At 42.9% G+C, this 26055-nt stretch overlaps 1 protein-coding gene across 2 annotated transcripts in view; it reads left to right on the top strand.

Moving 5' to 3' along the window:
* The window catches only part of LOC306804982 ((E2-independent) E3 ubiquitin-conjugating enzyme FATS), a 55128-nt gene extending 29595 nt beyond the window's left edge, over positions 1-25533 (top strand). For both annotated transcript variants that reach the window (XM_079312238.1, XM_079312239.1), the window contains exons 5-10: positions 13329-13598; positions 15471-15724; positions 16724-16919; positions 23798-23861; positions 24929-25028; positions 25184-25533. In XM_079312238.1, coding sequence (XP_079168364.1) covers positions 13329-13598; positions 15471-15724; positions 16724-16919; positions 23798-23861; positions 24929-25028; positions 25184-25222 — 923 coding nt within the window. In that variant the 3' untranslated portion in view covers positions 25223-25533. The remainder of the gene's footprint in view (positions 1-13328; positions 13599-15470; positions 15725-16723; positions 16920-23797; positions 23862-24928; positions 25029-25183) is intronic.
* The last annotated feature ends 522 nt before the right edge of the window (positions 25534-26055 follow it).

Genomic DNA, 26055 nt, shown 5'->3' with positions numbered 1-26055 from the left:
CGTGATGCTCATCAGCTGAGAGAGAAAAATCCCCCTGTGTTTTCTGCATTAAACCTCCTTTTTTTCACCATTTATAACAGTATTTTATTATTATTCTCCCAGCAACCTGCAAGTGCTTATCCCCTGAAAATAATTAGGTTTATCTTTGAATAAGGGCTGAATTTCAAGGTGTGAAATTAAGAAGGAGATGACTGCACTGAGCTTAGTTTTGTGCTCCTTGCAATTAAAAATGGTCTTGTTTTCAGCTTTTATTTAGAAGGCTGCAGTAATAAGCCCAGGCTTTTATACCTAATGGAACCAGGTGAAAGGTTTGCAAATCTTGAACACATTTGTTTTCAACCTTTCCAAGCATTTCACAAGCACAAAATGTTCTTTGCTCCTGGGGGAGGGAGAGGGGCCCTGGGGATTGTTTCCTGCCCACAGTGCTGCAGCTCCTGCTGCACTGGGATTTGCCAGCACACTTGGATAACCACAGCTGGGTTTATTGCCTTTGCAGGAAGGGAAGGTGGATGGGCAGATTGTCAAAGAGTGGAGTCTGTTTTTTACCAAAAGCACAAAGATTAAACTCAGCCCCTGTGTATCCTGCAGCCTTGGGCTACATTTAATTGCAATTACCCCGTTCTTGTAGGACCTTTTTGATCTAAGGGTCAGTGCATGAACAGGAGCCACTTCCTAAAGTTCCTTTGTACCTTCATCCTCCCAGTGTGGAAGGAAACAAAGATGAGAAGCCTCACTCTGCCTGGAGGGCTGGGCAAGGTGCAAGCTGCTTTGAGATAAAATATTCTCTGTTTCCCTGAGCATAATCCAGGCTGTGTGGTGTTGGAGGGGAGAGGGCACAGTGAGGAGCAGGAGAGGGAAGATGCCAAACAGTGCTAAAGAGTTTGGGATAGAAATATAAAGGGATGGCACCAGCAAATGGAACATTTCAATGCTTCCATCCTAATTTTAAATATCAGGGAATATCCCTCCCTGGGGAGTGTTATGTATTCAAAGCTTTGTTCAACACCATCTAAGGTTTCTCTGTGATAAACCAGATTTAAAACTGAGCCTTCCCTGAGCTTAGTGATGCCATGGAAGAACCCCTTTTACTAGAAATAATTAGAAAGTGAATTGGGAGGTTGCTTATGGTTCCAGAGTATTACTGAAAGGAGGAAATCAGTGAAGTAAGGAGCTGAGAAATACTGGTTTGTGATAAAGGACTTCCACCATTTGTGTACACGAGACTATAGGTGTAAATAAACATGGGAAGTGTTAGCTTTTTAACTGCTTCCACCTTTTGTATGGGCCATAATGTAGAATGTAAAGATATACATTTCTCTTGCTGAGACCCTTTGTAATTCTTAAGGGGGTGTTTATCAGCTTACTACAACTTTCCTGTGTGAAATTTGTATAAACAACCAGAATAATGCTCTAAAACAACAGCCTTTCTCAGCAGGAGCATCCAAGTAATGAATTCATGCACAGCCATCAACCATTAAATCAAGAGAAACCTGGTAAAATGCATGGGACATCCACACTGGTCTTTAAAATGAGAGGGGATGGTGATTTTTAACCTGGCAGAAATGAAAAACTGAGTCCTTTTTAGATCTGGAGTGGGTGAAGAGAGGACAAGTATTGGTGTGAGATTACCAATCACAGAATCATTTATATTTGAGACCACCTCTGAGATCATCCAGTCAAGCCAGCCCCCAGCACTGCCAAGGCACCACTGCCCCATGTCCCCAAGTGCCACATCCAAAGGGTTTCTAAATCCCCCTAGGACTGGACAACCCTTTGGAGAAGAACTTTTATCCCATTTAGACCCCCAGTTATTTTAGATACTTTTTCCTCTGCTGTTTACTAACTTAAACCCATTCCCATTAACTTTGCTCTGCTCCATGCTGATGCAATGAAACGTTTGTGAAGTGTTTAAAAAGAAGGGAGAACCAGCAAAGAAGGGACAGTGAAGATGTTTTGCCACAGTGCTCATGCTTTAACACAGTTATCTTACAGATGAGGTAACTGCAGAGAGCACTTTGTCCATTACATTTCTGATGACCCAGAAAGTTGGAGTTTATATTGGTTTGCAGCTGTAAGGCAAGAGCTTCCTGCCAGCAGAAATACAAGTGGTAATAACATCACTATGCTGAAAAAAAAAAAAAAAAAAAAAAAAAAAAAAAAAAGAAAGAAAGAAAGATTACTTTCAAGGCTACATTTCTCTGTATGAGATCTGTAAATGCAGTTTCCAGGATGTATAGGTTGCTTTATTAGAATCTGAGTTGGAATGAGCACCCAAATACTTCCCTGATTTACAGGTGCTGGGGCTGGTTTGCTGTTTCCTATAGGCCCAGTTAAGTCATGGCCTCTCTGGAGTGTCTTTTTCCTAATCTTTTGTGTGACTTCACTGCAGCAATGATGACTCTACTTACTGTATTACTCATATTATTTCATGTCCAAATCCAATTGCTTGGGACTTGGCTTTACATGGAGCTGGATAACTCAGTTTAAGGCCCTTCTTTCAGCAGGAGGCTGGGCCAGGTAATCTCCAGAGTTATGGATTTCCATGTGCCACATATGAAAAGGATGCTTTAGGATTATTAATGACATGTAAATCTTGGGCTCTGCTCGTGGCTGGGAATTACACTTGGAAATCCAAATCTCTGGGACTCAGAGTTCAAAGCCATGGCTCATGCTGGAGCATCCCAAGGTTGGAATATGATATTTCCCCACTGTGGACTGTACCTTCTACTGGCTCCACTGCTTTGGGCCTTTACTTCCCTTATCTGGCAAGAAATGGGATTGCAAGTGCTGGAAAATCCATGTTATACATGAAGTCAGAGTGGAACCGTGGGAGGACAGAGCCATAGGATGGAATTCTGTTTATTTTTAGTGAGTGGGCAACATTTCCATCCCTTGGGCAGTTCAGGAACGTGTGAAGGGTCCCCCTGAGGGCCACAGGAGCCACCCAGCTCAGAGATGTGGCCAGGGGCCAGCCCAGGCCAGCTCCTCGAGGTCCCTGTCAGGGTGATGGATGTGCATCACCCTGCCTTTGGTCACAGCTTTTAACAAGCTGTCAGAACCTGCTAACACTGCTTTTCAGGCAATGCTGCAATTTCCTCTCCTGTCTGCAGCTGATGTCTCATAAATACAAGGTAAGTTAGAAATGAAAAGATTAGTCTTGTTTCTGCTGTAGACAGGAACATTTTTAATATTAATTTCTCACCTACCTTTCATGAGGAATATATTCCCCATGAATATCTGGTTCTCCATCCATCTTTCACTATCTATTACCTACTGGGCTATAGGCTGAATTATTAAAAAGGAGAAAAAGAAGAAAATGGGACAATTTTAAATTCTTTTTGACCTCTTGATTAAACAATATCATCACTTTTCTAGGGAAGATTATAAATGCCAACATCTAAATTTATCTGTTTGAGCTCAGATAACAGTGAACTTCTTCCCACCTGAGTGCCTTCACACATCTCAGCTATTTTCTAAACCAAAATATTTCCTGCTCACCTCTACACTTTTGTTTGTGTTTTATTGTCACACCCAAAGCTGATGTGGAGAGATATTAAGAAATACCAGCTGATGTGGAGGGTGAATCCAGTCTGGATGGTGGGTGCTGTGCTGGATTCCACTGCCCTGAGTGAGGTGCAAGGAGGGTGAGAGATGAAAAAAGGGAAAATCATGAATCACATTCCCATGTAAGCCACCCAAAATTAGGGACATCAGGGTTGTAAGATAATCATCACAGTGTGGCCATAGGCCAGGGCAGAGTGGGACATCAGACCCTGGGGTCATTCCTGGAGAATGGGGACAGTGATGGGCTGGAGTCCAGGGAAGGGAACAGAGCTGGGGAGGGGCTGGAGAATTCCTGAGGGAGCTGGGGAGGGGCTCAGCCTGGAGAAAAGGAGGCTCAGGGGGAAATTCTGGCTCTGCACAACTCCCTGACAGGAGGGGACAGCACCTGACAGAATGAGAGGACACAATCTCCAGCTGTGCCAAGGGAAATACAGGGTGGATATTACTGGATAAATTTTTACAGAAAGAGTGACCCAGTACTGGAATTGTCTGCCAGGGAGGTGATGCAGTCACCACCCCTGGGTGTGTTTAAAAACTGGATGTGGCACTTGGTGCCATGGGTTAGTTGAGGGGTTGGGGCTGGGTTGGACTTGATGGTCTTGAAGGTCTCTTCCAACCCAAAATTCTGTGAATTTGTGGGACATGGGTCAGTGGTGGCCTTGGCTGGAGCCAAGGGGCACAAAGGGCTTTGGCAGCCTGAGGGATTCCAGGGTTCCACGCTGGGGCAGCAGCAGCAGGGATGACACACAATGGGCTCTGTGATGCTCCTGCTGAGCTGGGCTGAGCCCGGGGCTGGTCTGGCTCAGGGGGCACAGGGGAGCTCTCCCACCTCCCTGTGCACAGCCCAGGGATGAGATGCAGCCACAGCACTGAGCAAATCCCACCAGAGACTCGGTAATGCACCTGCTGATACCATTCCCCAGAGCATGGCAGGTGACTTGAAAGCAAAATTTGATTAATTAAAACAACCCAAGGCAACAAGTGGGGAAAACAAGATGGGGTCTGGCTTTGGGTGTGTTGAATGCTGTTGTGCTGAATGCTGCAGATGATTCTGTTTACTTCTTGAACTTATTTATTAACAAGTGCTGAAGTCAGCAGCATGTTTTTGAAGGGTAAATAACTAGATTTTAATTTGTTTCAAGATCTATTTTAATTTTTTAATGCATGTATGTATATTGCTACTCATACTGGAGTAAAATCAGAACAGTTGGTGCTGGTGGGACCTTGATAAGCAAAAAGCAAAAAATATATTTTTGTTTTAAATACACATTGAAGAGCTCCAGGTATTCAAGAATTTTTATATCAAGAAAATCTTATGGGTCACCTTTAAACTAATATATCTGCCTGGTAATCAGAATGAGCTAATTAGGAAATCTGAAGGCTATAAGTAGTATTTCCTTTCATTAATTAATTAGTATTTGAAATGCTCTGATGAATGAATGTGGCCTAACTGGTGTTCTCACCTCATCTTCTGTTTATGGAAAATTCACCATGCCATAAGCCAGAGGACAAGATCTGTATGTGTATAAATATATATATATAAATATATATGTGTATATATCTACAGGAACAAGATATAATTAGAGGAAAGCAGTTCCTGACAATATGGAATTTATTGTATAGAAACTTCAGCAGCTCCAGCTGATGCTAATTAACTCCCCACCCTGCAAATGTGTGCAGCAGAACTGGTGGTGAAGACAGGAGAAATATGAAATATGGCACAGGAGATTTTACTTTAGCTTGCACCTGCTAAGCACAAGGAGCCAAATCTTCAGCTGATGTCAACCAAGTGAAATCTGTGCCTGCAGAGGAGTGACACTGATTTACACCAGCCAGGAATCTGGCTGGGGACGTTACTGACTTGGCATTATGGACACAGCAGCTGGTGCTGACTTGTTAAGAACAAAGGACCACATGCCAAAAAGCCCATTAAAAGGAGCTCCTTTGATGTTTCACTTCATCTGGGATAAATTTAAAGTGGAGGAGGCTGTCAATTTTCCTTAGTCTAGACATTCTGTGTCATTGGGTCTGTTGTTACACTGAGGTGTGACCTTCACGTGCTGCATCCCCAGAAAATGAGGATTCAATCATTTCAGGGGTTGGAAACTCAAGTGAGGAGCTCACAATCCTGTTAAAGGTGACTCTGGAAGATGCTGCCAGCCTTTGAGACAGAGCCCAGCCTGTGTGATGGGCCAGAGCAGTTCTCTCTCTTTATCTTGGAGCTTTTAAATTCATTGTAGAAGGGAGGGGATGCCTCTCCTGTTCTGGAGAGCCCTTTTGCATTTTTTGGAGTACCAGCTCTTGAGCTCTGCTCTCTGTCTCAAAGGCCTGCTGCCTTCCCCATCATCTGGTGGGACAAAGGCTGGAGGAGAAGGAAGGGATCAGCAGGAGGGGTGTTCTTTGATATTCCACTCCTTTAAACTATTTATTTATTAGATCAGGAGACAGATGTGGTGACCTTCTGTCCTGCCATATGGAGGCAAGGCTACCCCTGGAGATTGTGGGCAGTGATGTCAGCAAGGGAGAAGGGTGATGCTCAGGGCTGTGGAGCCAGAGCTGGTTTTCAGTGACAACACTGGGATGTCACAGTGACCCTGGCTGAGATCATTCTCCTGTGAAACCAATTGTTCTTTATCAATTTCTCTGTGTTTAAAGCTGCGAGCAGACAGAGGTGGTTGGATTTTCTTGGGGTTTGTTTGTTTCTTTGGGATTTTCTTGTGGATGTTTTTGTTTGGTGTGGTGTGTTTAAGGGCATGGTCATAAAATAATTTGACTTGAGTTGGAGTTTCCTTCAGGAAATGCCTTTTGAGGATTAGAGGGTCAATTTTCTGTTATGGGACACAGCAAAGAAACAGTTGGGTAGAAAGGCCATTGTTTCTCTGGAAGACAGAAGGATGTCTGCCCTGTTAATGATGATACAGAACATATTTTTATGAGTGAAACTTATGAATTAGATTTTCCCAAAGATGTTTGTGTTGCCTGAAGATCCAAATTAAAGTTCAGCATATGAAAACTGAGGCTTACACTCTTTTCCATTTTGGATTCCATGATTTAAAGGCCTTTTCCAACTATGATTCTATGATTCTGTGACATTTCTATCTTGAGCTGTCAGAGTTGGTAGGAATGTGAGACAATTTGAAGTGAAAGGCTGGAGGGGACAAGTCACAGTCACTTGTTAGCACTCTGGGCAAGCAGCAAGGCTGGAGTACCAGAATCATTAAAATAATGATTAAAAGAGATGGGCTCTGTGGATTCAGTCACTGCATTATGCCAGTGGAGTAAAAGCCTCATTTTCCCCTAATTCACACTTGGTTTAAACTAGGAACAACTCTTGTGCAGTCTGTGAAATGAATACTTGGCTCAGCCTGGCTGTGGTAAATTGTCAGAAAGAGCTGAACTAGGGACATGATGAGAATTCCAAGTGGTCCATGCCTTTCTTACCCTGCAAATCACCATTTAAATGTTCTGAATCATCCTGAACATTTTTTTTTTTTCAAGTCACACTGCATCAGATTACTGCTTGAGTCACTACAATAGTGTCTGATAGTTTCTAGCATGACACCCTGGAAATGCAAACATGGATTTCTAACTCAGAGGTTTTGGGTCTGTGGCTGTTACAGGGAATGTCTTAAAAGTACAGCAGTAAATATTTTTTTTCATCATCTCCCAGCTGGAAAAAGGAAAAAAATGGAGGGAAAAATGTTGGTAAAATACACAAACACTGCAGTGGAGCAGCTGGACACTGGGAGCTCACTGGTGCAAGCAGGGTAGCAGCTGCCCACTAAAATATTTTGCTGCAATTTTACCCTCCCATGACCCCAAGTGTAAGGTGATGTCCTGAAGGTGCCAGGCAGGAACATTTCCTTCTCACAGACTCACAGGATCAATAAGCTTGGAAAAAATCCTCCAAGATCACCAAGTCCAGCACCACTGTTCAATTAAACCTCATCCCCAAGTGCCACATCTGCACCTTTTTGGAGCACAACAGGGGTGCTGGCTCCACCTGGGACTCCTGTTTCTGGGGTTAACCACTCTGTCAGCACAGACATTTTTCCTGCTGCCCAACCTGAACCTGCCCTGGTGCAACTGGAAGCTGTCAAATTGCAGGATTTTGCTGGTGCAGCCACTGCAAACCCTTCTTCCACCCAAACCCCCCATGGCAGCCAGACTGGGTGCAGCACCTTGGCTCCCATTCACTCTGGAATAAATGGTGTTCCCTTTTAACACCAAGGGAAAAGTTCAATTAACTATTTGCAAAGTGCTTTGAGAAAATAAATTGGCCTTCAGCACAGAGAGGCTGATTGTTAGAGGCTGGTGATTAGCTGGGTTTGGGATTGTTTGCTCTGAAGGCACTACAGTAATTTTGCCCAAAGCCTTCAGTAAACAAGCTGTTTCTTGACATTAAGGAGCTTTTCCTACTTAGAACTGATTATAGGTTTGAAGCCTAACAGCTCTTAGGTACACTTTTTGTTTTAAATGATTACAACTTTCTACTGTCAAATATTAGCTTTTGCCAAAAGCAAGCCTCTTCCTTCTGAGAAATGTGGCCACAGCTGTCAACATGGTTTAAAAATATTTTAAAAAAAGAAAAATAAAACACCAAAAGAAGTAGCTAGGAAAAAGAGAAGCTTTTTGGTTAGAGATAATTTTTTAATGTAGAGTCTTATCTTGAGGTGTTATTGATATAGCTGAGATAATTAAGCTTTATCCCCACCAGGCAGGGCTGTTTGAAGAAGCATCAATACAGGTGCAGTGACACATTCACTGGGAGGAATGGGCTGGCTGAGCCTCTCTCTTCAAGCCAGCAAAGTTACCTTGACTTTGGGTCTTGACAATTCTGGGAATGGAGCTGAGGACAGGACCCAGCCCTGTTTCTCAGGATCCAGCCCCAGGTTTTTATGGGAAGGTGGATCAAGACCTTGTTAAAATCACATTTTGCGCAGGCAGCGTGGGCAGAGCTGCATTACCAGGAGCTCAGGTAGTTTCCATGGATGTTAATGCTGAGCAGCAGCTGATCCTGCCTCTTGCAGATGAGTCATGTGAGAAGCATCACCAGGCACTTTGGACACGAGCCCCACTGCTGGTCAGCAGGGATTTTATTCAAAATGTGAATTTCGTGGCACCCTTGGCCAAGCGCGGCTCCTTGACTGATTACAAGTGATGCCTTTTCCTCAGCAGCCATCTGAAAAATAAATCCTCCATCCTCCCTTGCATCCCCTGACAAAGCCTGGCATGACTGATGGCACTGCCATGGCCCTCAGTGTTCCCATTCTCAGGGTTACCAGGCTGTTGAGATGCTGTGCTCTGCTTGCTCACATCCGAGATCCTGTGGCTCAGCTTGATTCATGATAGGGGCTGAGCCATCAGTCTCTGTCACACAGAGGCTGCAGCCTTGCTTGGGGTTCTGGATGGCTGCTTGAGGCACCTGTGGGTCCCTACAGCTGGGCCTGGATCTTGAAGGATGCAGAAGTTTCTGACATTGAAGGAATGTTAATTCTCTGCTTGGAGTGTTGGCAGCACGGAGGTCTGGGAGAGCTCAGCTCAGGGTGTGGGGCTTTTATTAAATTAAAACAGCATCCCAGGTCTGGGATGTAAAGCTGCCTGCAGTGCTGGTGTCTGATCTCATTAGGGACACTCAGGGAATCAGCCCAGAATGTCCCTTCCTCAGCCACCTCTCAGGCTGACTTGGTGGCCAGGGAGGATTTGCAGCCCTGCCTCTGCTGAAATGAACTTTGGCCGGTTTCAAAGAAGCACTTTGTCACAAATCATCAAAAATCCACACTGGAACACTGGGAAGAGTGTTATAGGCAAGGATGAAAAGCTGAATTATCCTGCTGTAAAGTGAAATGGGGAAAAAAAAAAAAAAAGCAGCAGTAACAATGGAACAGGGGATGTTTGCCTGGATTGTGTGTGTCTCAAGGAAAGGCAAGTTTAACCTGCTGTAATGCAGGGTCACTTCCCGTTAGCAAAACCCCCTGAAGGGAGAGAGGGGGAAATGTAAAAAGATACTTTACAGTAAAACAATATACTTATTTTACTCCTAGATCAAGGATTTTTTTTTCTTTTTTTCTATTTTAAAGGAGCTTTTGAAAACCTACCCTTGGTTTTAACAGAATATTTTAAACTCCTCCAATATCATATGGTTTTCACTAAGTCATTATTTTAAAATTGAGCTGTTGTCATCTTTCTTGCACAGGGCAAAAAATGACTCTTCTCCAGATATAATTATGACTTTGTTCCTTAAATTTGCTTCTATGAGCAGCTAAACTTTTACAACTACAATCTATACTGGCTGAATTTTATTAATGGAGTCATTCTGCTTTCTGTTTCTTTGAGTTCTGCTCTCCCATATCTCCCAAAGCATTACACTTGCATGTCTTTGTTCATTAGTTTTAAAGCCTTTTTCCTCAGCTGGGATAATAGAAAAAACATCAATTTCTGGTCATCCAGTTGCAATTCTGACTATTCTCAGTGGGGCATATATATTTCAAGTTGGGTTGGTGGAGGGATTTAGATATACAATTCCAGATAGTCTTAATGAGAGTAACAGTCCTAATTCCCCACACAGAATATTAAAAACTGGTCCAGGGTGTACAGAGTGAAATGCTGTGATCTTACCTTTAAGTACCTTTGCCTTGTTCTTTATTTTGTTTGGGTTTTTTTTTCATTCCTAAATATCATTTGCATCTGTGTTTGCTAAAGTAACTGAGAGCTGCTTTGAGGATGAGGGAGTTGATTTTTGGAGCCCCTGTCTGGTTTGCTTCGCTCTGTTTTCCCAGGGATTGGCTGCACCTGGGTGCACCCTTGGAAGGGAAAGGTTAATTCAAGAGGGAGTTGGAAGAAAGAATTTAGCAAATTGACCCTGCTATTATTCTGATTGCCTTCAGTGGTAGACAAGAACAAGACTCACCTTTTTTTTTTTTTATTGCCTTAATTAACTACCACCAAAAAAAAAAAAAAAAAAAAAAAAAATCCCCACCATACTGTGAATATAATAAAGATTAAAAATTAGTTAGAATATTAGAACCACAAGGAAGACACTTTTCATGCAAGGAAGGACGTGTTGATTTTATTCCTGAATTTCATCAGGAATCATGGGGTTTTTTTTTAAATTATTTCTCAAGGCAACCTTTTACCATAAAAATGCTAAACTTTTTCAAAGTTTAGACCCCTTTCTTAGTTTTGGTCATGCATTTGTCCTCCTTCTTTCCTAATCCACATCTCCTGGGGATCCCCAGGATGCCACTGGTGGCATTTCTTTGAGCAGGGAAGTGGTGCAGAGAGAAGAGAAGGTTTTCTCCATTTGTACAACGTGGAAGAAATTTCCTGGAAACTTAATTGTCCATTCTTGAAGGTTGCTGTACTTACACTTGGAAGCCAATATTCATGGAGAGCTAGTCTGGTAGTTAGGAGGAAATGGAGTGTGAATACTCCAGGCAGCTCTTCTTTCTTGTGTTCACATCAATATTCTGAGCTAGAGATGTGGCTTGGAGCCTTCTCCTTCCCTCACTCGGTCTCCACTGCTTTGTTCTTCTCCCTTACAGCCCATTTGACCTCCCTGATGATTCCTGCTGATTTTGGGGAGCCCAGCAGCAGCAAATGGACCCTCCTGGGGACACAGCATTGGCTTGAGCAATTTGTCAGTGGAGCTGTTTGGCTTCACAACACACATTTGCTGCACAGACCATTTCTTGATATGAAGGCAAATTATCTCCCACTGTGATGCTGCCATGGATGAGCAGAAACTCTTTCTTCCTTTCCTCTTTCTTCTCTTCTCTGTTTACTGCTGGCCAGTAAACTATTTTAATTTAAAAGGTGATTTAATGAGATAATCTGTTTTCCATTCAGGTTCTTCCTGTGCCTTAGCTTCCCTCCTTTTTTTCCCCCCTCTATCCATTTGATTTCTTGGCTGCCTGAGTGAAAGGACTTCCTCCCCTGCTGCTCTGCAGTTACTCAGTGCTACCTGCTGCTTTCTTCATCTTCTCCCACCCCACTGCTGCTTCCTGCCTCCTGCCACAGCCACCCTTTGAGTCCATTACCCCATTAATCTGTCCCAGTGTTTTCCCCCCTCTCTGTGCCATAAGACATTTTTGTGTGACTTCAGGAATGGAATTGTCAAAGAATGAAGGAACAGGTCCTTGGATAGGCATGAGAGCTCTGGGGGAATGCACAGAATTGAATCTGTCCAGTTTCTTGAGAGCATTTGTATCAATACTATTGGGGAAATGTTTACAGTGTATGAAAGACACAGAAAATAAGTTCTATCAGAGAGCAGGAGAGCTTGAATGCTATCCCAGATCTGGGAGCTCTGTGTGCACCTCCTTGCTTTGACCAGATTTTCTGTAAGGCTGTGAAATTTGGATGGGGTTCATCTCAATGGATTTAATTAAAAACAAGGTTTGTTTTTTTTGTTTGTGCTGATCTTCAGGGATCCTTCATGAGAGGATCCCCAGAGGAGCTGACTCCTTCTCACTGTATGGGCAGTTACAGAAAGGAGCTCGAGATGTTTTGGTTGGAGTTGATGATCTCACAGGGCTTTGCCAACCTAAACAATTCTGTGATTCTGTGCTCCAAGCTCTGATCTACAGGGAAAGGGAAAAACAGTAAATGCTGTATCTTAATGCCTCTGATTTCCTCAGAAATACTGGATGGCCAAAAAGAAACATGAGCCAGCCAGGTCACTAAAATCCATAGGAGATCATAATTTTGTGGAAAAGAATATTTCTTATCTATTGTGAGTGGATTAAGGATTGGGAAAGTGAGCTGCAAACTTCCCACATGGCAGGATCTGATTTTAGTGAGGGACTTTGAGATAAAGTGTCAAGCACAGAATCATTTAGGTTGGAAAAACCCTTCAAAATCATCAAGTCCAACCCTCACCCCAGCACTGCCAAGCCCAGCACTGACCCATGTCCCCAAGTGCCACATCCACAAATGCTTTAAATCCCTGCAGTGCATCTCACTCTTTGTCAGGAATTGGCTCAAAGGAGAAAAACACTTCTAATCTTCACTCTGTCCTCAACCAAGACATGGGAAAGAGTCAGCAGAGAAATAATTGTGTTAAATCTGATTTTAGAAAGGACAACAAGAAAGATGAAGGAATCTTTACAAAGATTTGGAGTGACAGGACACAGGGAATGGCTTCCCACTGCCCAGGGCAGGGATGGATGGGATTTTGGGCAGGTATTGTTCCCTGGGAGGGTGAGGCTCTGGCACAGGTGCCCAGATTTGCTGTGGCTGCCCCTGGATCCCTGGCAGTGCCCAAGGCCAGGCTGGACACTGGGGTTGGAGCACCTGGGACAGTGGGAGGTGTCCCTGCCATGGCAGGGGTGGGAATGGATGGGATTTATGATACATGTCAATTGGAAGTGTTCCAGGATTGTAGGATTTGAAATTGCTTAAACCTCACCAAAATAATTGTTATGGATTCAGTGGTGGCCGTGATGACAACCAAGGTCTAACAAGTTTTGGGATCAGGGTTTTAACCCTTCTTCTGTGCAGTGGTTCCTACAGAAGCATCTCCCATCTCCAGCTTTTCCAGACCCCCATCCTGGCTCTGTGCAAAGTCACAGCAGGAACCAGCCCCCAAAAGATCCAGCTCGAGCAACACTTTGCCATGAGAGTTTGTGATGAGAAGGGCATTGCTCAGCCCCTACAACTTCAGGATCCTGCCATGCCAATAAAAATTAAATGGATTAGAGGGCTTAGGGAAAAAAAAAATTCCCATGTTATAGGATCTGGGATTGTTTTTCTGTTTTTCACAGGAACACCAATGCTGTTGGGAAGCAGGAAAAGGAGCAGCACAACAGCCCCTGGCTCCCCTCCAGATCCAGCCTCCAGAGAAACCATTGCTGCTGCTACTGATGGCTCATCCAACAGGGCAGATCCCTCCAAAGACACCTCCAAATCCAAAGAGATCCAAGCACAGGGTGTCCTGAAACCAAAAATGTCTGTCTCCAATGTGTGCAACACAAAGGCGTCATCGAGAATCCTCCGGGAAGAAAATGTTCATGGGCAAGAGCAGCTCCTAAAAAGTAAGGTACAAATCCTACTGTGGTTGTCAGGAATATGGTTTCAATAATACGATGAGATCAGTCTCAAAGAAAAAAAAAAAAAAAAAAGTGAAATAATGGAAAGTCAGGCCATTTTTGTCCAGCTTTAAGTGCTGAGCGTGAGTCATCTGGTGAGAGATCAATCAGCTGATCTGACTGTATACATTGCTATGGTTAATAGAAAACAAGATTAAAATGACCAAGATAGGCTTAGATTCCCAAGAAAATCTTGGAAAAGCATTGAAATTGCAAAGCAGCCCCAGCCTAACCAAATAGTGAGGTTATTTTTACCACCTTGCTCTGATACCTTTCTCTCACTCCTTCAATCTTTTTTTTTTTTTGACACAGCCACCTGAACCATGATTATTAACAAGATTTCAGCGTGTAAAACATAATTTCTTTGGGTTCAGCAGTGTCTGGGATGTCTTACTTCCAACATTTATTCTCACAGCTAAAATGCAGATGACACCAGCAGCTGTCTTCATGCACCAGGTATTTTTTTGCAGAAGACAACTGAGATTAATTTAGGTTTACAATCAATATGTTTGTGAGAAACTCATTCCTTAAAAAATGTTGTAATGGTCATAGAACCTTTTTTTCTGACAGCTGTTTTTTCTGAAGAGAATTTTTTTGTAAGCAGGCAGGCAGAATTTGTCACCACTGAGCATAAAGCTACTGAATATCACACATTTAAAAGCCTAAATGCTGTTTTCCATGCCTGAAGTTCAATCATGGCATTCCCCTAACTGGAAGTGACTTTGTTTTACAAAAGTGAAGCATCCACTGAGATCTGGCAAAGCCCAACTTAATCCACACCTCTGTAAACCTGGCTTAGGGAGGAATTTAATTTCATGTTCACAGGTTTCAAGGTTTATTCCAAAATGTTGGTGAGAACAGTGTTAGGGAGGAAATACAATTCAGGCTTTTATAAGGCAAATGTACCCAACACAGATCTTTTTAATATGTTTTTTAAGTACAATATAATATGTACAATATGTCATAAAGAGGAAAATATTTTAAGTTTATTGTAACCAAAAATTGAAATAAAACAGTAACGGGCTTTATTCCCAGATATTTAGTTCTAGAAATCAAATTATTTGGCAAGGAAGGAGCACTCCAGTGTGACTTTTCAAATAGTTCATATGGAGCCTTTCTGAAGTTCCTTTGTTATTTTGGATTCGTTCTGTCCTCTGAATGAGAATCTGATTTTTGAGCACACAGCTTCTTTTGGTCCTAATTTGTGCAGGGAGTATCAGTCAGTGAGCATTAAAACTTCATTAGAAAATAATCTCTTTTTCTCAATGTGAATTGACAAATTTCATAATAATGCCCTATAATGCACAATAACCTTTTGTTGATTATTTTTTAAATGAAGTCTTTCCACTGGCTAATGGATCTACAGGAATGACAGAAAGCAAACTGGATTAAAAACAAAGGAATAAAAAAACAACAGTGGTGCTGATGAAAGACTCAGTGTGGTGAAAAGGGAATAATTTGTGGTTAAAGCCCACAACAATCTGGTATTTTCTGCAATAAATTAAAATGAGCTCCAACTGCAGGTCACAGCAAGATACCCCTGGCTTTCCACGGCACAAATTTTGGGAGGCACCAGCAAAGAGAGCCGAGTTTTAATTGAGATTTCCTTCCAGTGAGGTGTGGGTGATGTGAGACACTCTGGGTGTCACAGGGCAGCGAGGAGCAGCCACCAGCACATCTGATCTCTGCTGCCTAATGAGGCCCATTAACAACAGCCTGGCTTTCTTATTTCAGCAACTGCCCTCTCTGTCTAATGAGGTGGAGAACCCAATAAAAAATTAGCCATGCACTCCTAATGAACTTTTAAATCTCTCCCAGGTGATTGTGGATTCCCTGGCTGGAGGGACAGAAGGAAGGAGCTGGAGGCACAGGAGGAGAGGGAGCGAGGCAGGAGGGTGGCACTGTCCAGGGTGGTGGCATTGTCCAGGGGGACCCTGCCCAGGGGGACCCTGCCCAGGGGGACACTGCCCAGGCCCTGCTCTCCAGCTGTGACCTGGGAGAAAAACCTGCTCACCTGGCCACAATTCAGCTCCCAGCCAGGGAGAACTCCAGCAGCCCCACGGACACTGCGGGTAAAGCATCAATTTTTCTTTTTCCTTTTCCCCTTTTTTCCTGCTTATTTCTCTTTTTTTTCCCCTCCTTTTTCTCCCCTTCTCCCCCATGGATGGTGTTTGCTTCCTGGGAACTTGTTAAGGGCAGAAGTTCACATTCCTTGATTTTTCCCTTTCCGGTGAAGTTTTGGCAGTTTGTATCCGCTGCCAGAACTTGCTTGGTTGTCTGGTTATCCAGGCTCCCCCTTTTGAGCTGCAGCTGCTGTTTCTGTGAGGGAACTTGTTAGGAGTTTGGGAATTTACAAATTCCCAGTTCCCAAGTGCCTGGCACTTGCAGCACCAGCTGTAGGTGTGCACAGAGCCCAGGTTGGTACCAGGTTCCAGCAGCAGATGGACTTTCCTGCCCTTCCCTCTAGCACATATTGCAGACCCATCTCTGCTCCTTTCCTCTGTGCTAAGACATTCCTAAATGTTGAAGCAGCCTTTGACTGGGAAGTGTTTTCTTTCTGGATCAGCCACGGAGAGATCTGACAATCTAAATAAACAGGAAAGTTTGTGAACCGTCAGTGACGAGTTGCTTCGGTGATGGGGTGAGAAAAGGAAACAGGCAAAACATCAAGAACTTGGATTTGGATGTAAAAATATGTAATTTGAGACACAGACATGTACATACTTGACAGGACAAGGGGGAATGGCTTCCCATTGCCAGAGAGCAGGGTAAATGGGATTTGGGGAAGGAATTGTTTGCTGGGAGGGTAGGGAGGGGGTAGGATGGAATTCCCAGATTTGCTGTGGATCCCCTGGATCCCTGGCAGTGCCAAAGGCCAGGATGGAGCATCTTGGATGGTGGAAGGTGTCCCAGCCATGGCAGGGAAAGAGATGAGCTTTAAAGTTCCTTTCCAACCCAAACCCAAACTGATCTCCATCCCTTTACCAATCCCTTACTGAACTCAGCCCGACGCCCATCACAGCTTTTCCTCCTTTGGGTGCTGTGAGAATTCAGCTGCTCTGTTTCCTTAGGAAGCCCTGGAGATCCACAACCCCCAGTTCATCTCCCGCTCTCAGAAGAGGCAGAAGAGGCTGCAGCTGATGGTGCAGCTCAGGAGGGCTCAGCAGAGGGAGGCTGCTCCAGGCACCCCCCGAGCGCTGCCCCACAAGCTCTCCATGTGCTCTGCCCGCAGGAAGAAGCAATTCACCATCCCTGACCCTCTCAGTGGTGAGTGTGACCAGCAGCAGCCCCTGTGAAATCCCAGTTTCCAGATGAAATTTGGGAAGAAGCATGAGAACTGCCATTCCTGGTTTGCTCTCCAGCATTTGGGCAGATGCTGGTGGCAGGAACTGCCAGCAGCTCAGAGATGGGTAGTGGGATGAGGAGATTCTGGGGGAGAGGCTCCTTGGGGACTTTTTGTCACTGTCACGTGCAGCTGTGTTCTTCAGCACGGTGCACTTGCTGCTGGTTGTGGGGTGATGGCAATAAATGACATTTCATCCCCTGCCAGCTCACAGAATGATCAGTTTGGGGACAGAGGTGACAGTAGGGAGGCAGAATTTGGGATAGGAGCCCCAGCTCCATGTGTGGATTTGCCACTTTTGTCAGAAATCCCAGAGCTGAAAGAGCCCTGCTCTGCCCAGCCCTGCTAAATCAAGGCTGTGATTCTCTCCAATTAATGCTGGTCAGGTCATGGCCAACAGTGAGGGAAACTCTTCCCTCCCCCACTGCCCATACTGCACCTCTGTAAATGTTATCTAAGCTCAAGGTGTTCAACAAATTGCTTTTCTTTTTTTCTTTTTTTTTTTTTTAATTGCCATCTGGATGTTAATTAATTCAGTGACTAAAGAAAAAAGATTTATTTGATTGATTGGCATTCCTCTTTACATCTTGGTTTTAAATCTGTGGCTGCTCAAAGATACATTATTCTACTGAAAAGTAAATTAATTGAACAGATTAAACAAACTAACAAAGACACCTGGAGGATGCAAGAAAGGGAATATTTGACTCCTGGGAAACACAAACAGGTTTTTGGCTCTCTGGGGAATGAGAGGTGGGTGCAGCCCCATTTCAGGGCTCTTGGAGATTCCTGGAGAATTCCAGCTTCCAGTGGTCTGTCCTACATCAGGGATTTTATAGTGAGAGCTAAATAAACATAAAGAAACAGAGCACAAAGCATGAATTCTGTCTCAAAGACTCAATAGAATTAATTCACCATTTCCATTATCCAAGTTAATTTACCTGAAATCCAATCTCTCAGTGCAGTGTCAGGACTCCAAGCTCTGCCAGCAGCAGACCAGGAGTTGTCATCTATCTTAGAGGAAGTGGCAAAAATCTCTCACTTCAGTCTGATCATCTTTGAAATTCCCCCAAACCACTCTGCAAATAATTAATGAAACAAAATATGAAAGGCTAAACCTATTTCTCCTTAAATTATAATGAAATTTTAATCTTTATGCTTGTTTAATGAGTAATAAAATGATAATATTGAAATATATTCATTAATTATTGAAGTTAATGACTATTTCCATCTTTTAGTGGTTGGTCATTAAAGGTAAATTTGTCTAGAGAGAATCTTTGGTTTCTGTAACTCATCTGCTTTCGTGTAGCCATGTGTGGTTTTCTGTTTGTGAGACCTTAATATTTTTATAATGGCAGAAGTGTCACATTTGTGTTATTGAAGCAGAGCTGGAGTTAATACTGGAAATCCAGGATCTCAGGCAAATTTATGGGAATTAGGAATAACAGTTCTTTACTAGGAAAATTAAAATAGAAATACAGTATTGCAAAGAACAATCCCAAACCCTGCCAGAGTCAGAATCCAAGCTGACACAGTCAGTCAGTCAGGGTGGTGGCACAGTCCCATTCCATGGTGCTGCATCCTCCTGCAGGGGCAGATGTGGCTCAGCTGGAGCAGTGCTCCTGGAGAAGGTGCAGTTTCCTCTGAAGCTCCAGGGATGATGTGGAAGGGTCTGGTTTTCCTCTGGAATCCAGTGGAAAGAAAGTCACTTCCTGTCTAAAATCTCAGTTTTTCTCTGGGTAGGAAAGGCTTGGCTCCTGCCCTGGCTGGAGCATCTCCCAGTGGGATGATGGAATTTTATCAGCCATGCCCTGGGACTCACTGGCCATGAACAGGAGATATCTCCTGGAGGGAGGATGGGCTGTGGGAAGATAAAGATGATTGCCCCAGCTGGTTTAAAGATGGCCCATTAGCAGATAATGTGTGCCAGGAGATCAGGGTCACTGCCCCACCCAGTTTTAAACAATGACCCATTAACAGGAGATATCTCCTGGAGGGAGGATGGGCTGTGGAAAGATAAAGATGATTCCCCCAGCTGGTTTAAAGATGGTCCATTAGCAAAGGATATGTGCCAGGAGATCACCATCACCCTGACGGGGACAGAATTCACATTTCTGGCCACATCCTATATTGAAACCTAAGACACCTGCCCAGCTCCCCATGTGTCTACAGAGGAGGGTGGCCAGGATGGGGAGAGGTGTGTGCCTGCTTTTATCCAGGTGGAAATGGGGCCAAAAACTGCAGCCCAAAGTGTTTAGATGAGTTTGCTGCACTTTTCTCTCTCTGTAATAAGTTTGGTACATGTGCTTCTCTCCAGTTTTGTAACTTTTATTCCAGTAAAATAATTGACACCCAGAGCAAAGACCTGCAGAGATTTTTCTCTCTCCCAGAGAGATTATTCTATCAGCCTAAAACATCTTTATTGATAACATGAAATCATTGACTAGCAGGGTTTCCCCGTGTTTTGACAGTGTTGTTACAACTTCCATTTCTTGTAAGAGAAAGAAATAATTGGCAGTCAACATAATTTCCATATAAATACCAGCATCTGTGCAGTTCCCATTTACCTTCCCATCCTCACAACCCTGAGCTGTTTGCCAGTTTTTAATTGTCCTTCACGAGCGGCGTTTTACGAAACGCTGAAAGTCATCTCAGGAAAATGAAAATGTTTATCCTGCACAAGATTTTATCATCACCAGAGCTCTTTGAAGGCACAGAACCTGCAACTCTCAGGCAGCCTTTGTGCTGGGTAATGGGTACTGCTAAATTTTGAGAGTGCTAATTAGTCCAAGATAGACAACTCTGCTGTTGACTGTGTCGAACAAATTAGAGATCCCACTGTGACGAGCTGAATAGAAACAATGTTCAAATAACTGCATTTAAATCTCCAAAACCATAATGTAATTACTGCAGTGACAGGACTACCAGCTGTTTATGGGCCTTTAAATCTGCATAATGAACAGCCCTGTGATCTTGGTGTGCACAGGCACTTTGGGAGGTTTAATGCAATTTCTGGGGCACGTTTGGGGGTTTTTCCCACCTTCCCCTTTCCTGCCCTTTGAGGGGGTGGCTGTTCTTTGGAACTGGCCATAGAAATTGAAGGTTACTCTTCAACCCCACCATGGATTTGCATCCAAACCCTCAGTCTTTAGTGATATCTTGGAAATAATTGATATCCCCTCAGTCCTGGGAAATTCCCAGAAGTTTCTTTGGAACTGCAGCAGCCTGGGGGGTGAGGATTGCAGTTTGTTTGGGTTTTCCAGGGTGGGGTTCTCCAGCAGCCCTCTTTTACTTTTTTATAAAGTCCAATAAAGTTTTTTATTTTGATTGAGGTAGGAGAAGGTGGCAATAAGAGAATTTGCAGTAATCCTGCAGCCACTGAGGTGTATTCTTGTGGTCATTCAGGTCATTTCCCAGCTCCCTTTTAATACTTTAATAGTCCCACCCATTCTTTTTGGCTGGCAGCTCTGAATCAAGTCTAAGCTGCAGTCAGGTAATGAATTAGAAAGAGAAATGACCTATTTTGAAGATAATTATTATATTAACATTAACTCTGCCACACCTTCTTCAAAAGCTGCCATTCTTTTGGGAAAAAAATGCTTTTTAGGATTATATGCTCTAATGATATTAGAAAGATTTAGGAAGACCAGGTGAGATGCTAATTTTTTGTTTTTCTGGATAAAATCCATGAATATTTGAGTATAATTTGAATAGAGAGCATTGAAATCTTCAGCAATGTCCCCAAAATTATTCTAATATGAAAATATTTTCATAAACCTTTCAACTTTACAGCTTTTTAGAGATACTAGAAATATTTTCCATATAGACTGAAATATTGAGGAGGGTCAGAAGTCTCAGTAGTAGGGGAGACCTGAACATCACCTCCATATCTATCTTATATTCAAGGCTAATTTATTTTTTAAGGAACTGTTGATTTAAAAAAACCCAGTATTTGAAAAATGTTCTGTATCCTAGGATTTCTCTGGGCAAATGGGTTTTTGGTGAATTATTTTTTCAGTTCAGTAAAGGAGCAGCTAAATTAGAGATCCACCACCAGCAGTGTTTTACTTTCCACACATCCTCAAAGGCACATTTGAGCTCCTACCAAACTTTGAGAATTCACATTCATGTTAGAAGAAAATGAATCTATATTATGTATAGTTTGATAAATTTTGCCACTGTTTTTTCTCTTTTAAGTGCTCCAGTGATTTAGTGCTAAATGGGAAGTCAGGGGCTGGTTCCAACACAATCATTTTATCTGTTCTCTGTCTAAATATTTACTGACTTCCCGAGCAGGAGAGTTACTCATCCTCTTGGAGGTGCAGTTTAGCATTAATTAAAATATATTACAAGGATAACCCATTTGCATTCATTTGCAGCTTGCTTTAGTGGAGATGTGAGACCACTTGTAAATGCCAAGAACTCAGGAGTTTCACCAGGTGTGAATAAAACACCAACGAGGTGACTCAGTCCTCTCTGCCTGAACTTTATTTAATGTGGTGCATCCCTGGTGATGCTGAAGGGCTGCTCTGAAATCCTTTCTTTTCCCTCACTCACAAGCATTTGTCTCCAAAAGTTATTCGATCTATAAAACCTGATAAGGAGCTTTGATAAGGAACAGTGATAAAAATTGTGATAATTTTTAAAAATTGTGATAGTTGTAATAAAACACGATTTAGAAGCCTCTCAGCTTGGGGAATTGTCTACCTCATGGCCCATCTGTTCTTTGCTTGTTAGAAGAAGCTTTAATTCAGGTCTCCAGATGAGCTGGGCAGGTTATTTCCCCTCTGAGTGTTTCTGCTCTTCCCCTTTGAAATCTGCTTTCTTCTCAGTGTCGAGGGTTAGCAACTATTTAAATGTGCACGACTTTTATTTTCTCATTTCTACCAATTTTTATTTATTTATTTATTTCTCATTTAACTTTTGAATCCTATTCCTACCATCCATCAAGGATTAGCCTTGACATTTGCCTGTGATTTTTTTTTTTTTCCTGGTAAATAGCAAGCTGGGAGGGATGTTTGGCCATGAGAATGAACCTCGTGGCTCCACGCTGCTTCACAAAGGACATTTTTATACCTGAGGTGGATTTATTATTTTCCTGGAGGATTTTCCCCAGAGTCTCTTTTGAATCCATCCCTTAAAACCCTACACAGCCACATTTCTTGTTCCAGAACAGGGATGGGTCTGATGCCCTTCTGTGCCAGCAGGAGAGGATTTTTTTGGAGTAACAGCACCTGCACAGCTCCCAGTGTCTGTGGTGCTTCCCACAAATTGAAAACAGAGGCCACCCAGTCCTAGGGACTTGTAGGAAAATTACAGATTAGTTTATCATATTGTATATGGAATTAGAGGTGAGTCTGCAAATCCCTGATGGGTTTTTCCTGTTCTGGTGACTGCACACAAAGGTCTGGAATGTTAATGTGGCATCATGCCCCATCCCTGGAGGGGTTCAAAGCCAGGCTGGGCAGAGCTCAGAGCAACCTGGGGTAGTGGAAGGTGTCCCTGGGTCACAGACAATCTGCTCCCTGCACTTGCAGAATTACTTGGACAGCAGGAGCATCCAAGTGTTTATTCCTTTTAAGTGAATCAACATGCAAACGAGTGTTAGAACACTAATAAATAAAAGACAAATGATGTTTTCCTTGCAAATCGAGCATGGGGCTTGTGTGTACTGAAGATTTAATGAGGGTGATTAAGTGTAGACAACTGCTGAGGGGGAGAAAGTCACTCCTGAGGCAGAGGAGGCTTCAGAGCCTCTCTCCTTTCCCATTTGTGCTTTGGAAACTGCACCAGGTCAGAACTGAAACTGCTGCAGACTCCCTTTGATTCTGGATTGGAAGGATGGAACATCTCTGCTGTGAGGAATGGCTGAGAGAGTGGGGATTGTTCAGCCTGGAAAAGGGTCCAGGGAGAGCTCAGGGCTCCTGCCAGGGTCCAAATGGGCTCAGGAGAGCTGGAGAGGAGCTGGGGACACGGGATGGAGGGACAGGACACAGGGAATGGCTCCCATTGCCCAGGGCAGGGCTGGGTGGGATTTTGGGCAGGAATTGTGCCCTGGGAGGGTGAGGAGGACTGGGATGGAATTCCCAGAGCAGCTCCTGGATCCCTGGCAGTGCCCAAGTTGGACATTGGGGTTGTTGGATGGGTTTAGGGCAGTCTGGGACAGTGAAGGTGTCTCTGCCATGGCAGGGGTGGAACAGGATGAACTTTATGGTCCCTTCCAACCCAAACCATTCTGTGATTCCATGGATTTTACATGATAAAGAGTACAGATACATATACACAGATAAACAGATTTTACAGATAGAATAATCTCATTTATTTCCTGGCTTCCCACCTTGTGCAAATGTCCTCCTTTTCCATTCAGGACCCATTTTTGCAGGGAAGGTGTTGAAATCACCTATTCCAGAGAACCACTACCTACTCAGATCAAAAATTATTTTCTTGCATCCAGGGAAATGCTGATTGGAATTATCACAGATCTCTTCATACTTGATCAGGAAGGAGTAATGTGATTTTCCTCCTTGTAAAGCTCACATAATTATCCCCAGCCCTCCAAACCAGGTGTAAATTGAATCAGAAATGGCTGTACCAGGGCAGGTTCCTGACACACTGGGGAGGCAGCCAAGGTGCAACTGCCTGCAGGAACCTGTGAGGAAGATTTGGAGAGATCTGGGGATTTGGATCTGGCCTTAAGCCTCCAAAGCTTCAACCAGGAATGGCAAATTGTGGCTCCATGGAATATGATGTGAGGTTTCAGCAAAGGCTGATCCCTCCTGCAGTAACTTTATTTTCTCTCTGGCAGACAACCTCTTCAAACCAAAGGAAAGAGTCATTCCTGAGAAGGAGATGCACATGAGATCTAAAAGGTACAAATTCCACTGGTTTAGAGTTTGTCCATGGATTTTTTTTCTGCTGTACCAGCTTAGATTGGGGCAGCCCTACCCTTTGAACTCCCCTTTTCCAGCAGGTCAGACAGCATGGGGCACCCATGGCATGAAAACCAAATCTTCAGCAGCTCTCTCATGTTAAACACCCAAAAAAAGAAAGCAGTGAGGTCACTTTGGGGTTTTTTTTCCCCCCCTGATTATGGCACAGAGGGTGGGAATGACAGCAAATTATGAGGGTTGTGGTGTCTGATCTTTAACTCTGCACTTCATGCAAGGGGAGTTGCAAAATTCTGTGAGGAATTCATCCCTGCTTTCAGATATATCCCATTCCTCTTCTCCAAAACACAGTCCCCAGCCAATACAGGCTTCTTCAGGAACCTGGAATTACAAAATATCATGAGGAGAACCCAGAAGTAAACAGATTTTGTGCTCATGCAAAACCAGGACTTGGACTTTCTCTTTCAAATCCTGGGAATTTTATCACTGATTTTAATGAGAAAAGAGCAGAAGTCACCTTTTTAATGGCAACTCCTGTTATTATTAGATAAGAGGTAAAAATAGGTTAAAATTATCATTTCCTAATGACAATGAAAAAAATGTCAACAGTTTGCAGACTTATAATGATGGTTTTCTTATATTTTAGAAACTTACTTGAAAATGTTTGCTTGATATTAATAGTGTGGCATCAATAAAAAAATGTGTACAGCCCAGGTTCTGGTTTGAATTTTGTTGCTGGAAATTGAAACCAACTTCACTGAGCTCATTAGAAGCTACTGCACTGAAATCACCTGATCCCATCTCTTTACTTTTTTTTTTTTTTTTTAATTCCAAAATCAGAATTTTCAACAAGATTTGAAACCAGGCACATCTTGCATCAAACCATGACTGTCAGTAATTTATCACTCCTGTGCCATAAATCAAATTCAAGTACTCAGAGATGGCCCATTACAAATACTTCACAAAAGACAAACATTCCCTGCAAGAAAAATCTAATCATTTGTGAGCCCCAGGGATGACATGACCTTTGCTTTGTGAATTCCTGACAGGATTTATGACAATTTACCTGAGGTGAAAAAGAAACAAGAAGAGAAACAGAAGAGGATCATCATCCAGAGTAACAGGCTGCGTGTGGAGATGTTTAAAAAGGTGAGGATTCCCTCTAATTTCTGGAGCAAATGGAGCCACTAAATTTAAAATCTGGGATGCCAACTCCACCTCACCTCCTGTATCACTAAAGATTTTTATCATCTCATGGATTTTAACAGTATTTTAAAGCACTTCTGCTTTTTTTTTTTCCCTAGCAATTACTGGACCAGCTTCTTCACAGGAACACAGAGTGACAAAGGAGCCTCTTGCCCATCATCCTAATTGGATCTTGAATGCCTTTGACTGCTGGATAAGCCATAAAATTAACTGTTATCTCAATTACCTGGAGGTATTTTTCTTATCTTTGGCTCTTTTTGTAAAGAAAGATCATTTATGTTTCAACCAAAATTTTAAGGCAACTTGCAAGTAATCAAAAACAGCCTAAAAGGGAGCACAGCTGTTCCAGAGCATCACCTTTTGGTCAGTTTACTCACAGGAAATAATTTTAAGAATTTTTAATGCAAATACTGAATTACAGGGGTATTATTTTTCTTAATTTTTTTTTTTTTAAAAAGTACACTTCTCTGTAGCAATAGCCCAGTGTTTATAAGATGTGGAAAACTTAATTCTCTGAAGTATTTTATTAATTGATTTCCTGTGAGTTAAATCCTTGAAGAAAACTGTTATTTGTTATGTTTAGGAACCAGTTGAAATAGCATTACCACATCATCAGAGCAGCAGCAGTTTCACATTAATGCTTAACATTCCAAAAGGGACCAATATTTCAGCTTTCTGAAGAACTCCATTCCTGTTCATAGAGTGGAACTACCTAGCAAGCTCTCCCACTAAAATCAAATATTTAAGTATTTGTTTATAACACTTTTCCACGTTTTTTCATTGTAACATATGCCCTACTCCACTTCTGTGAGCACAAAGTGTTTCTAGAAATGGCAGATGAAGGAGTGGTGCCAAGAAGGATGTTTGCATCAAAACTTGCAGAACTCAAACCAGCTGTCATGTTTCCTCCAAAAAAATATTTCAACCTTTATTTGTACATGTTGGAAGTAAAAACAAGCAGCTCACAAAG

Source organism: Erithacus rubecula, assembly GCF_903797595.1.
Source record: "Erithacus rubecula genome assembly, chromosome: 9".
Lineage (NCBI taxonomy): Eukaryota > Metazoa > Chordata > Aves > Passeriformes > Muscicapidae > Erithacus > Erithacus rubecula.
Note: the sequence above shows the minus strand (reverse complement) of the source record. Positions and strands in the feature narration are given on the sequence as shown.